Source organism: Hydra viridissima, unplaced genomic scaffold (assembly GCF_058129835.1).
Source record: "Hydra viridissima isolate aposymbiotic clone 2 unplaced genomic scaffold, HvirCarnegie_v1 scaffold_13, whole genome shotgun sequence".
Taxonomy (NCBI): Eukaryota; Metazoa; Cnidaria; class Hydrozoa; order Anthoathecata; family Hydridae; genus Hydra; species Hydra viridissima.
In genome coordinates, this window is record NW_028324312.1 from 3757456 (window position 1) to 3771071 (window position 13616).

General features: G+C 30.4%; 2 protein-coding genes across 5 annotated transcripts in view; both read left to right on the top strand.

Moving 5' to 3' along the window:
• The window catches only part of LOC145194930 (nucleoporin NUP188-like), a 32394-nt gene extending 30016 nt beyond the window's left edge, over positions 1–2378 (top strand). For 2 of the 4 annotated variants that reach the window (XR_016446139.1, XR_016446140.1), the window contains exons 39-44: positions 45–181; positions 328–406; positions 510–635; positions 788–892; positions 973–1102; positions 1512–2378. Coding sequence is in view for 2 of the 4 variants with exons in the window: in XM_090070107.1 (XP_089926233.1) it covers positions 45–181; positions 328–406; positions 510–635; positions 788–867; positions 973–1102; positions 1512–1694 (735 nt within the window). In the remaining 2 variants the exon portion in view is untranslated. The remainder of the gene's footprint in view (positions 1–44; positions 182–327; positions 407–509; positions 636–787; positions 893–972; positions 1103–1511) is intronic. The other 2 variants (XM_090070107.1, XM_090070108.1) reach the window with 1 other exon arrangement.
• Positions 2379–6451: 4073 nt separating this feature from the next.
• On the top strand, positions 6452–10086 carry LOC149880107 (uncharacterized). Its single transcript, XM_090070174.1, has 4 exons — positions 6452–6645; positions 8746–8994; positions 9191–9299; positions 9467–10086. The coding sequence occupies exons 1-4, from the start codon at positions 6555–6557 to the stop codon at positions 9954–9956; spliced, it is 939 nt and encodes a 312-aa protein (XP_089926300.1). The 5' UTR covers positions 6452–6554; the 3' UTR covers positions 9957–10086.
• Positions 10087–13616: the final 3530 nt, after the last annotated feature.

Sequence of the window (13616 nt, forward strand, 5' to 3'; positions counted from 1 at the left end):
AATTATTGGTTGATGTCATTATTATTATGTGCATTTTTTTAAAGAGCAAATTAATGGAAAATATGCATACTCATGGTAAGATGGCAAGCCCAGTACCCTTGCGTAATGACCATTTACGATCATTTGTGCCTACAGAATGTGATGAAAAATACTCTCCAAGTTTTACAGTATTGCAAACCAGGTAGCTGTTGAATTCATGACTTATGTATGTATGTATGTATGTATGTATGTATGTATGTATGTATGTATGTATGTATGTATGTATGTATGTATGTATGTATGTATGTATACTGTTGTTTGATATGTTATTATAATGTGCATTCTTAGGTTGATTAATATAGTGAGTAACTGTATATCTGTGATGAGATGCTTGACTCCAAATGTTATTGAATGCGTACTTGATGAGGTATAAGTTAAATATTATTTATCTAAATGATTGCTCTTTAGATCTTACAATGCAGATAAAGTATATTTATCAATACATACGCCTTACAAATTTATTTGCTTAGGGTATGGATATTGCAGGTTTTTCACCTCTTGTTGATATAAGCATTAGTTCCCCATCATTAGATAGTATTGCTTCTTTCGGAACACTACTGGCGTGTTTGAATACTTCGATTAAGCTTATGCAAAAAGTATGGAATAGTTTATTTGTCATTAGTTATATTTGATCTTATTTGTAAGCTTATTTTTTTAGTTTTACTGTTTTATCTGTTTATTTGTTAAATTATTTATTTCTCTATTTTTTATTGTTATTACCTTCAGTTGGTATTGATTTTTTACATAGCTAGTGCAAGTAAATTCAGATCAAACTCCGGAGAAAGATCAATCGTCTGCGCTCCTTGCTGTTGACGAAGAGCGGAGAAAGTAGAGAAGTTATTCTATATAAGAAGTGTGGTTTATTTTTTATCACGAGGACCGTTTTTTTTCACGAGAATGTTTGAAGGCTTTAAAATTTCCCCTTTTTTTTAGATCCTTGCTTTGGTATATCATTGACAACTCACTCGTAGTGATTTTATCTCAGGCCTCTTGTTACTTACGAAAACCTAGTGTGGATGAGCGAAGCAAACACTTTTTGAGAAGAGAACTTGGAACGGAATTGGTAATAATTTTTATAAGGTTGCGGATTAAATAAAGTTATCCTTTAACAACAAGATTTTTTTACCCACACACAAGTTGTTGTTGTTGTTGTTGTTGTATGTGTATGTGTGTGTGTGTGTGTGTGTGTTTCTTTTCCACTTTCTCTACTTCAGTAGGGTTTGGTCCATCTCTGAGAGTTTAGTTTTATCCAATTTTATTAAATATTTTCTACTTTAACCTTTAAACATAAATCTATTTAATATCTTAAAACTAGCTCTTAACCTTTTTTTTTTCCCGTATAAACACATTTACAAATTTCGTTATAAATACATACAAAAAAGTTACTAATAAAATATGTTGCTAATCATGTAAATAATAATTTACCATCGTTTTTTTTTTTGTTTTTTTTTTTGTTTTTTTTTTCTTACTAGAGTAACTTCCTTTACGCTGTAAATCGATTTAAAACAAGACGCGGCGTTCCTCCTTCGCCTCTAAGCTCTGACAAAGGTGGGCAACTCAGAAGATCTCCGAGTAAAATGACGTCTTTAACAGATGAAAATGAAAGCTCCTTATTCAAGCTGGTAGACATTTACTCAAAACAGCTTTTACGATGATTTAATTAGTCATCCTAAAAAGTACGAAGGAGGGTTAACCAGAAAGGCAAAATATGAAAAAAAAAAACAAAAAAACAATGGGCATGTATGATGAAATATTTTGCAGAATAAACATTTTTATTTAATTTGTCTCTGAAGAAATGTCTGTTTCAGAGAGATTCTAAAAAGCTTAATACAATCAAAATCTTTCAATCAATTCTCCCAAGGAAGAGGAATGTGTTTTGTCTTAGAGTTAAAAGTTTAATATAGTTGGACTTGAAGCATATTTAGTTTTGCTTAATTTATACCTTTTTTATTTTTTCACTCAGTACTTAAAAACAGGAGAAAAGTCAGTCGTTTTATTCTGCTATCAACTCACTACTACATAAAATCGAAAGATTACTGAGCAAGCGCAGTCATTTTGGGCATTTTATCAGTAAACATTCTGAACCTTGCAAATGGTTTGACTGTTGTTTTTATCTCCGCTCTTTTAAGACACTTCCAGGTTCCAAATCTGAAAAGTCATTTTTCGACGTCGAGCAGAAATTCACTCCAAGGAGAGTTATTGGAAAGGATTTTGCTTAAGTGGTTTGTGCATAAGTAACTTGGTTCTCAAAGTTATTATAATCTTGTTATGTTCTTATGTTTTGTTACAGCAAAGTTCATTTTAAGCAAATAAAAAAATTGTAGTTTAAAGTGCCGAAATCTTAAGCTTTATCTTTCGAGTATGGTCTGGCTTTTCGAATATGACCTGGCTTAAATATTCTACTTTTAAAAATTTCAATTTCAAATTTTCACGTTTTAATGTTGTTAGTCACGATGCAAGTCAAGAAAACAACCTTTTAAAATTTTTTCATTATATATATTATTTTTTGCAATATATGACTTTTTATAAATTTTTAAAATCTAGTTTGGTCTATAGGTTCAAATTTAGAACTTTAAGTCATTTTCAAAAGCACTAAATACTCGTAAAACGCCCATGTACGTGTTCAAACGCACTTTAAGAGACTTAACCTTTTTTTAACTAAAATTAAACTAAAAGTTTTTTTTCTAAATTTTTTGATACACAAATTACTAGATTGTATTAATAAATGCACGCTTATGTTATTGAGCGTGTTATGGATTTTTAATGCGCGCAACAAAAAAACTGTTAAATGCTTTTCACAATTTAAATTTCTAACTTTGTGTCTTCAGGAGGCTTCAGAGCTCTTCCTTTACAATTCCTGTTTTATACGAAAAGCACTTGAGATATCCAATTTCATCAAAGTTAGTGCATCTGATCTTTCATAGTATTAGTTCCTGATGTTTGTGTTGTGTGGTACCTTGCATTTTGGATTTTTCTTGATTTTCGGATTTTTATTGTTTAGACTTTCCAAAGATTTCACAGAGTATTGAGTAATTCTCGAAGTATATTTTCTTTCAGTTGTGACCATTTTGTTTCTTTCAATTGTGGTCATTTTGTTTCTTTCAATTGTGACCATTTTGTTTCTTTCAATTGTGACCATTTTGTTTCTTTCAATTGTGGTCATTTTGTTTCTTTCAATTGTGACCATTTTGTTTCTTTCAATTGTGATCATTTTGTTTCTTTCAATTGTGACCATTTTGTTTCTTTCAATTGTGGTCATTGCTGTTAACAAAGCTTACTTTGGTCAATAATGAGACTCCATTTTGATCTGAACTTTATTTTACACAAAGCTTTTCTTTTTCAGTTCTTATTTTAAAACCTAAATGCAGCTCATAGAAGAGTCACGACTGTTGTGCTAAAACAGGCATGCCTCATCTATGAAGTTAATTTTACCAGCGGACTATTACCACCTCAACAATTTGCAATCAAAGCAAACAGATATGGTGGGGATATGTTAACTGGTGTGGTTATAAAATGAAAGGTTCTCTTTCTACAAATAATATTTATTAAACCCGTGACAGTTACGATGTCTAAAGAGGAAGAGGAACCGCTTAATAAAAAACAAAAGTTGTAAATTAATTCAAAATCTTTAAATACACTTAAATCAATATATACGTCTTTTTTTCGTTTACATGTATAATGTAAACTTAAGCATTTCGTTTTGTGAACTAGCTAAAATAGACAATTAATCATGTGTAAATACATCTAATATTAATTCCCATATATAACATATGCTCTATTCTTAAAAGGTTTGTATTCTGCAGGATACCATTTAAGGCTTTCACCATTCATCGATTGGATGGTCTTCCGTCTAACTTTTTATTTGATCTTTGTATTTAACATTTGTCCACAATTAAAACCTTCAAAAAGCTTTTTTAACTGCTTTAACAAAAAAAATATTTTCAAATATAAACTCATCACATCTATATAATAATTTATTTATAAGTATTTTGTATCTTCAAGACTGAAATAAAAAATTGGATGGATTTAGTAGGACACCTCAAAAGGGTGCGAAGGTGATCTTAGTAGATTAGTAAATAAAGATTTACTACGTCAGATTTACCTACGTCAGATATACTTCCGTCAGATTTACCTTCAGGAATAATACCTTTTTTTTTTGGGTTAATATAAAATAACCAATCACTGAGCATTTCCATTAACTTTAATGGTTGCAATCGATTGGAATTTACATTATGTGAAATAAAATATTTCAACGCACCCATTTTATTAACATCAACGGCATTGCTTAAGCGATTGAAAAATATATCAATATCTGTACGAAGTTTATTATTCTGTCTTAATACTGTTTTCTTGATAGTTTCTAACTCATTAGGTTTCATTCGAAGTTCTATGTCTCTTAACTCCTCATTTTCTGACAAACAATAGTCATAAAACCTCGAATTTAAATACATTAATCTTAATATCTATTATAAATGTCTCAGAATATTTACATTTCCTTTTTGTGATGGCGGTTACCTCTAGTGATGTAATTGCAAGCTTCTGTGTCGTCGCTTTTGCTAATCCAAGCTGCATACTGCTTTCAAAATTGGAAATAATCAAGGGTAGACACTTGCGTGACACATGCGTGACCTTAATAAAAGATCTACATGTTCTACACCTTGGAACTTTAGAATTGGATCTTCGATAGTTGCAACTCGAACAGGATTCTTTTTTTTGTTTAAAGAAGACCCGCCCCTTAGATTTGTGCTGACTGTGTCAGGCTTAAAGAACTGTTTAGTAGCTCAAATGTCGAGTTACCGATGGTGGTGGTACATATCATTGAATTCGCTTGGGGTACTGTTTGCGTAATGACACTTTTTTTTTCTTTCCAAAGTATCAAAAATTTACTCCACTGCATCAGCGTTAAATTCTTTCCCTTTAGACGGCAGTAAATGTTTGTTAGATTCCATGATATAACAAATTTCTTATAACTCCTCTTTACTAAACTCATCAATGTTGTTTTTAAGAGAGTTAAAAATATTTCTAAAATCATTATTAATTGAACTCATTTTATATAAAATAAAGTCAGTTTTTATTTGTTGTAAATCAAATGCAAATGATTATAACACAAATAATACGAAACTTTTATAAAGTGGTTAGAGATTATGACATCTACAGCAAGTAAAAGACAAATGATCTTCATCAGATCTTTTATTTTGATTGAATGAATCAAAGACTTTTAATTCTATTAGATCTTTTTCATTAAAATTCTCAAAGACTATGACAACTTTGACGTCAAAGTTGTAGCACAACAGTTTTGTTATAAACGGCAAAACGTCCAAATAAAAAGTAAAAGTTTTTTCATTTCTAGAACTACAATTATAAAGTAAACTACTTTTGGTCTAAAATCAACTTTAGAATAATTCTTAAGATCTATAACTTTAAAGGGATATATGTAAAAAAAAATTAGTTTTATACCATAAAGTTATGAATGTTCGATGTATCGTATAAATAAATTTACCTTAAAAATCTTTGATGACATCTGTTAAAGTACTGAGTGCTTAGATATTAAAAGCTGATTTTGTTTTTCTTCTTTAAATTCAAAAAACAGTTTCTTTTTTTAATTTTTTTGCGAAAAATTAAAGTATTAACACAAGTACTGGCCGAAACAAAGTTTCACGTTGTTTCTTCGTTCAATTTTGTAGTAACAAAACCACTACACGATAGCCTAGTAAACCTTGAGTTTGCTACAACCCCCTACTCCTTAAGGAGATGTTTTAAGTAGGTTCATGCATAGCTTTGTTTTAAAAACAGTTTTGGGACTTTCGTGTAAAAATGCGCAATCTAACATTACAATTTGTTTTAAAGGTTTAAGAACCCTTAGATTTCTTGTTCATCACTACGATGCATAGCATCAGGGTTTCACTTTTTAAAGAAACTCTTTTGATTTTAACACACAGTTGGAGAATGGCTTTTGAGGACATGGGCATCTTAGCATTAGGATACATCAATATTTTTATACGTGGTAGTTAGCTTTAATTAAAGATGCGGGCGCCCATGACAGTAACTAAAAAAATCGAGAAAAACTCATCAAATCAAAATCAAAAGCACTCTTTTGATTATTACTATTATAACTATAATTTTATATTTATAAGTATTATTTTTAAGCTGCATGCGTGTAATCATAAGTTAGTAGTAAGTTATGCGTGTAAGTTAGTAGTAAGTTTTTTCTTATTTTACGGTGTATTGACTTCACTAATGTAACAGTTGTCATCAAATTTTCATTTTTAAGTTCACACAAAAGTTTTATAACTTTAACCCAGAGTGTATGCAAAAGCTTATAATTCAGAATGTATGTAATAATTAATATTTCAGGGGAGTTAATTGTGCAACTTTAATCAATTGTTAATAAATACATTAAATTTTTATTATCTTGCAGTGCATTGACTTCATATTGCAACAGCTTTTACGACACTTTCAGATTTTAGAGCTCAGTGGCTTATGTAAACTGTTGTTGATTATTAGTATTAATAAATATGTACTCTGTTTACTCTTTTCCGATTTTGATAGCATTCATTTTATATTTGGAAAATCCAAGCAACAAAGATCCCACACTTCATAAAAAAGGTATATATATGTATATCCATGACTCAATAATAACGTAAGAATATTACAAAAACAGGTCTTGGCAAACAGTAATTTAAAAATCTGTATGGTAAAACGATGTTCTAAATAATGCAATACCTTAAGGAGTTCTCAAACAAAAAAGTCTCTAGCAAAAGAAAAGAAATGACTTAACAGATAGTAAATGCTAACTAAATGCCATCTTGCTAGCATTTTTTTACAGCATGCCCTGTCAGTTGTTAAACAACTAACGAGAAAAAAAATTTTCGCTACCTCTCATTTTGGTTGAGGATGTTTTTGAAATTTTCGTTTGAGAAGTAAATAAGATCCAATACATCTTTAATTGCTTTATTTTCTAAGCAATACCAATCACTTAAAGCTTCCGGTTATTTTTCCAAGTAAATATATAATTAAGATAAGATTTACTTAAATTTTATTTTAAGTTTTATTAATATTGATTTAATTGCTTCCAGCCTGCATGAAAAATTATGTATCAAAAAGAATGGCAGCTAAAATAACATCAGAAAAGTGTTGAAATGATTCTAAAAGTTTATTAAATATAAAGTTTAATAAATCAAAAAAGAAGAAAGTGAACAGAGTAATGAACGTCATTGGAAATAAAGAAAGATACTCAGGAAAAAATAGAAAGAAATATTCATTTTTTGAATGCAGAATGGATAACTGCTGTAGCTTTATGTTAATATTAATGTAAAAGCAAAAAAAAAAAAAAAAAAAAAGAATTATAAACTTCTATCTGCTTTGAAAATGAAAAATGTCTTTTACCTCTTAACCAGAGCCAGCAACCAAGATCGGTTAGTGACACTGGGAGAGAACAGTGTAAGCGTTAACACGGTATAGAAAGGAAGATTTACGGGCCTCATCTAGGAAGACATTAATAGAAAGCTCTATTGACTCATTTGTCGTTTCTTCATAAAAATGAGTTACCTCTTAGTCACTTCATTCTCGATCGATAGATGGAAATCTCGTAGGAAAGAGTAACTTCGGTACAGGATTTACAAGTCTAATAGGAAGCGTAGTTGACGATACCACCAAGATGTCTATAAAAAAAAGAATCGGCGATTTATTGATATAAGTATACGTTAGTATACTTATATCAATAAATCGCCGTTAGTATACGAAGTATACTTCAGGATATAAGAATACGCAAGTGCCTACAGAAAGTGGATAATAAATAATGAAGGAGTTGACCAACAAAGTACTCAATGGAGCATAAAAATAGGAGTATAAATAAAAAAGAACAACAAAAAAGTTAGTTTCTATAAAAGTTAGAATATTTTGAAAACTATGCGCTGCCAAAAGTATATGGCAAACTAGTTCATCACTCAAACGAAATAAGCGTTATCATAAACTAGCGATAGAGATGGCCAAATAGAAAAATATCATCATACTTTCTTTTGGTCTTTCTAAGTTTATAAATTGGAGCTTTTAGACTTTTTAGTCTAAGTTCTGTATTTTGAAAATCAGCTAAAACTAAGAGCCAGCCTTAACCTGATATCCGGACAAATTTACGAAGCACATGTCCAGTGACATTCCATTACTTCTTTTTTTTCTCTTTATACTTGTGTTTGCAACTTTCTTTTTACTTCTAAAAACTCCGTCTTCCTCTCCGTCTTCTCTTCTGTCCGTCAACTTTATTTTTTTGAGCCTTTTGTAGTTTATGGTTTTTTTTGATTGCGATACTTATTCATCATTCATTAAAGGGCAGGTTGAATAAGTCGCTGTGTGTACGTCTTTTTCCGGTCATTGTTTTTAACTTTTCTTCTTTCCTCTTTATCGTTTATTTACTTGATGGGTTGATGAGTCTTCTTGTTTACGTCTTTTCCTAGTTGTTTTCAACTTTTCTTCTTTTCGTTTTATCATTTATTTAGATGACGGCTAGACGAGTTATCTTGTGTACGTCTTTTCCGATCATTGTTCTTAATTTAATTTTCCCTCCTCACAATATGTTTTATTGTCCCGGGTTGCCCAATATATGTTTTTAAGATTGACCCTGGGTTGCATGTATTTTGCAAAAATGTATTCTACGAGTTCGTATACTGTGAAAATAAATTTCAAATTCTTAATACATTTGACCTTCTTTAGTATACCATGCAGCCAAGAATACCTCAAATGCCACAGAGCACAGCACTTCATCTTATCAAGCAACCACTCACCATAGTTTCAAAGATCTGGCAGATACAAACTGTACAATTGAATCAGAAGATGTTGAATCTTCTTTAATCAAAATGCTTGGCTCAAGCCACCATGTATACAAAATGGCTCTAAAGAATAACACAGGTGTCAGACTAAAATCATCTTCTCCTAATTCAACAAACTGTTCGATAACTGAAGGTACCTTAAGCTACATAAAACTTGTTAAAAATTTGATGCAAAAATTCAAACAGTAGCTAAATATATATATTTATGTGTATATAATTCACTCAAGTATGTAATAGGTACAAAAAGTTTCAAATGTTTTATCTATTACAATTATTACTTGAAATGTTAGTCAAAAAATAAGAAATAATTGTGGTTTTTACATTTTTAGATCTTCTCAATGTAACAAGATGCACTCCACAACTGCTCGAGTTTTTCTGTTGGTTGCTGTTCTGTGATTTTGTTATCATTATTGGTTTGGTAATTATGAATGTTATTGCGTAAGTTTTTTTTTAATGAACTTTAAAGAATTTTTGATGATGATAAAAGAAAATAGCTAATTATATTTTAGTTCTTTTTTTGATAGAGCAACTTTAAAATCAATTTTAATTTTAAGTACTTTTATTAATCTACATAATTGTTCACCTTTATTTTATTTTGCGCACAGAACTACATTCATTGGTTACGTTATGAAGTGCTTATATCAGCTCCATATGTGGGCGAGCGCAGCAGTTATTTCTCCGCTCTCGGCTTTTTGTCACATTGATAATATATGTAGAGAAATCATTTCGTTTAAAAAACGTGGAGTTGATAGAGAACAGAGTAGTGACTTATGTATGAAGTACGACGAAAAATACTCTTCCGATATCCAGGATGATTATGATGACACACACAGTTTCCAAGATTGTTGCGATACAACAAATGGTTGCGATGTACTCGAAGGCGACGAAGATCCGCACATTCACATTTTCCCACACTATGACAATGACCTATACAGCGGAACAATAGAATACAGTTTTGAAAGTAAAGAGGTCATAAGCCCACTGAAACCACCTGCTGAATTTAGTCCTAAAAAACTGAAGAAGTACCTGCGTGAAAAATACCTAGAACTTGACAGACTTGGTATCATAGTCGACGAAAATGGATATCTTAGTTGAGAAAAAATTATGAAAAACATTAGTATAAAAAAATTATTCTATTTATATATATTTTTTTAGCCTATTAATTTTTATATAAACTTTTCTTTAAAATTCACCTAGCTTCATAATATTCAGAATTCGTGTAAAAAAACAAAATCTTGCGAAATTATATTTTGAATATATTATTATCTTTATGAATTGTAAGTTTAAACTTAAAGTTAATAAGATCAAATATATCTTAAATTTAAAATTAAAAAGATCCAGTTTATCTCATTAGAATAATTGTAGTTTTTGTATTTTTTTTTTTCGTACAAATTGTTTTATTGATAAATTTTTGTTCTGTTTTGTTGTTCTTACCACACATCTTTAAAGTTTAAAGTTAAAATTTTTTAAGTTTAAAGTATTTAAAATAAAAGACTTTAATCAAGTAAAATTTAACATTAAATTTTGATTTAAAAAATTGATAATTGGAAGTTGACAATCGAATTAAAATCAAAAGAAACTGAACCTTCTATTACGTTGCAGTAAAAAAAGTGGCTCGTGTTCACTTAACTACCATTTTAATAAGTCTAACCGTTGCTTACTCTCAGAAATAATGGCTACTCAGAAGATAATACCAATGATAATTTTAAAAAACTCATAGGAAATCAATGTTCAAAAATGTTAAATACAACCCTACTCAAAATGCCACTCTGTTCAATACAATTCTGCCAATAACGTGATTTGAATGGTTATAATGTGTAGCAAAAACCTACTAAACACAGGGGGGCCGATGCTATGAAAAAATCCAAAGATTTCTAACGGAAAAAAAATCTTTCGTAAAAACGAATTTTTTAAGGGAACTTTTTATCTATAAATGTCATTTGGTTTTTTTCTTTTTAGTTGTTTTATTAGTTTATTTTTTCAATCAGATTTTCACGTAGTTTTTGGAAAATACCGAGAAAAATTTGAATTGAGTTGGAGTATTTATATAATTTTCCAAAATATTGCTGTACCATGATTGTAACATGTGAAAAGTTAATTGTGAGGGTGCGTTTCGCATGTTTGTAACGGGTAATAGTATACTCTAATGTCAGAAATTTTCGCAGTTAGACATCCCGGATCGACGAAAATAAATTCCCACGACAGGGTGTCGGACCAAGTGTAGACAATTTTTTATAGAGTTTATACTTTTGTGTTTAAATAAAACTTCATTGTCATGTTTAATGTTTTTATACGTTTTACAGATCTAGTTTATAAAAAATAATTCACAATGGCAAGAGTTTCTACTCGTTTCTGAGCTGTATTCAAACGGGAAAAGCGCCTACTGAGATTTTTAAGATTTTGAAGTTTCGTGTTAACCGATGTGTGTCTATAAAACTATAACCGATGTGTGTCTATAAAACTATAAAACGTCTGAGAGAAACAAGGTTTGCTCTTCCAAAAGTAAGAACCACCCGAATCGAAAAAAACAGAACACCAGGTCTTATCAAGAGGACTAGAGAAAAAAATTAGAAGAAATGCAAACGGAAGCATTAGTAAATCAGTTTCAGCAGCAAATGTCAGCTGTGGTACGATGGAAATCATACAGCAAATTGATCTAAAACTTACAGCATTCAAAAAGAGCAAAGCTCAACTGCTATCACAAACCACCAAAGCAAAGCGGTTGAATAGAGCGAAGTGTCTTTTGTATAAGCTCAAGGATGGCACGCAATCTCCAGTGCTTTGGAAAGATAAGAAATAATTTACAGTGTAAACAATTCACAATAATCAGAACAAAAGGATTTTGGCTCAGCGAAAAGAAGACTGTGAATGAGTAAATAGCTTTTCAGCGCCAAAAATCAGTATATGTAGAGGTCTGGGTAGGTATAACCTCAACAGATGAAAAAACACCCCTTTTATTGAACAGGGGCAAAAATAAACCAGCATGTTTACTCGAAATTGTTAAGAGAGCAATTGAGTTGGATCAGTAGGAAAACTAAAGGGACTGGCATCACTCTACAACAAGACGGAGCCATATCTCATGCCGCAAATGTTGTTCAAGATTGGTGCAAGGACAATATGGCAACCCTTTTCACCAGATTTAAATTCAATGAATTAGCTATTTGGATTATTTTAGAAAGCAATACATTTTCATCCTCTCACCAAAGTGTAACATCGCTGAAAGCTAAATTAAGGCATTGTTGGGACAAAATTTCACCAGAAACAATTCGTGCTTCATGTAATCAGATTTCTGAGAGATTAAGGCGAGTGGTAAAAGCTAAAGAAGGTAACATCGAAAAATAACTTATCATTTGTATTTGTATAACTATGTATTTTATTTATGCGAAAAATTAAATCTTGTTTTCTTATAAAATTTGTCCAAAATTTTGGTCTGATTACTTAGAATAATACAATCTTTACAAGAAATTGAAATGAATGTCGTTTCTAATGCGGTTTGTTGAAAAAAAAAATGTTTTAGCGTTGAACTACTCACGGTTAATCAAGAAGTTAACAAACATTCGTTTTCAAATTCTGATTACTGAACTGATTACAAGCGATTACTTGAGTATAAGATACCATCAGTTGCTAGATAACTTTTAATTGATTTATTAATTACACAAGTTACATTTAGTTATAGCATAGTTATAGTAGTTATGGTTACAGTTTTATCGTAGTCGGTAATTAAAAACTCTATAAATCACAATTAATCTTTAAAACTGTGCTAAATTTTTTTTTTTTTTTTTTAAATCCGACGTCAGATACATTTAAAGAAGATTAATGTACTACGGTTTTAATAGTGTGTGGCGTAGATAACGAAAGAATGTTTTAGGACTTAACCTATAGCTGATACCTAATAACATATTTCGGCATACAAGTTATCTCGTAGTTGGCAGCAAACGTGTTAAAAATAAAGAAAATTAAAACTAAACACAAAGAACACCAGGGCTGTCGGGACGTCTTTTGGTTGACAAAAAAATAATGCGCTATCAGGTCGGAGCTTCATTTCTTCTTCAAACGTCAAACTCTAAAGTTCTATTCATCTTTTAAAAACGATCACTGACCTCCGAGGAGTTGGAATCAATAATCAACTCTATATACTTTTCCAGTCAGTTGCTTGTTCAACGGCATACCAGACCCAACTTAAGTCCTTTCGATCAACCACAAGCAATGCCCGTGGGTTTCGATCAACCACAAGCAATTCTAAACATTACAATACCTCAACCACAAGCAATCCTTGTGAGAAGTGCTTTACTAACTTCTAGAGATTTTTCTTAAATTCAACTGGTCTTCTATTTTTGACGCTTATTAAGTAATTTTTTAGGAAACGAAACATTCATATAAAAATAGAAATTCTACAGATAAAATGATTTTGAAAATATCTTAAAGTGCGCGATATCAGAAAAAATGCTCAAACTTTTTTAAGATTCTTTTTAAAAAAATGACTGGTAGAACGGTAGATTTATATATTGCTTTCTTTGCCAGCAATTATCTATCAATTACACCAAATTTTAATCATTTGAGAATAAAAACCAGAAAGTGAAATTCCACTTCTCGTTAACATTGTTATAATTAAATTTTGAGCTTATTTCGTCAATTTTATTGCTACTTTTGTATTTTTAAATTTGTTACTACTTTTGTATTTTTAAATTTATTGCCACTTTTGTATTTTTAAATTTATTGCCACTTTTGTATTTTTAAATTTAACTACTTTATTGA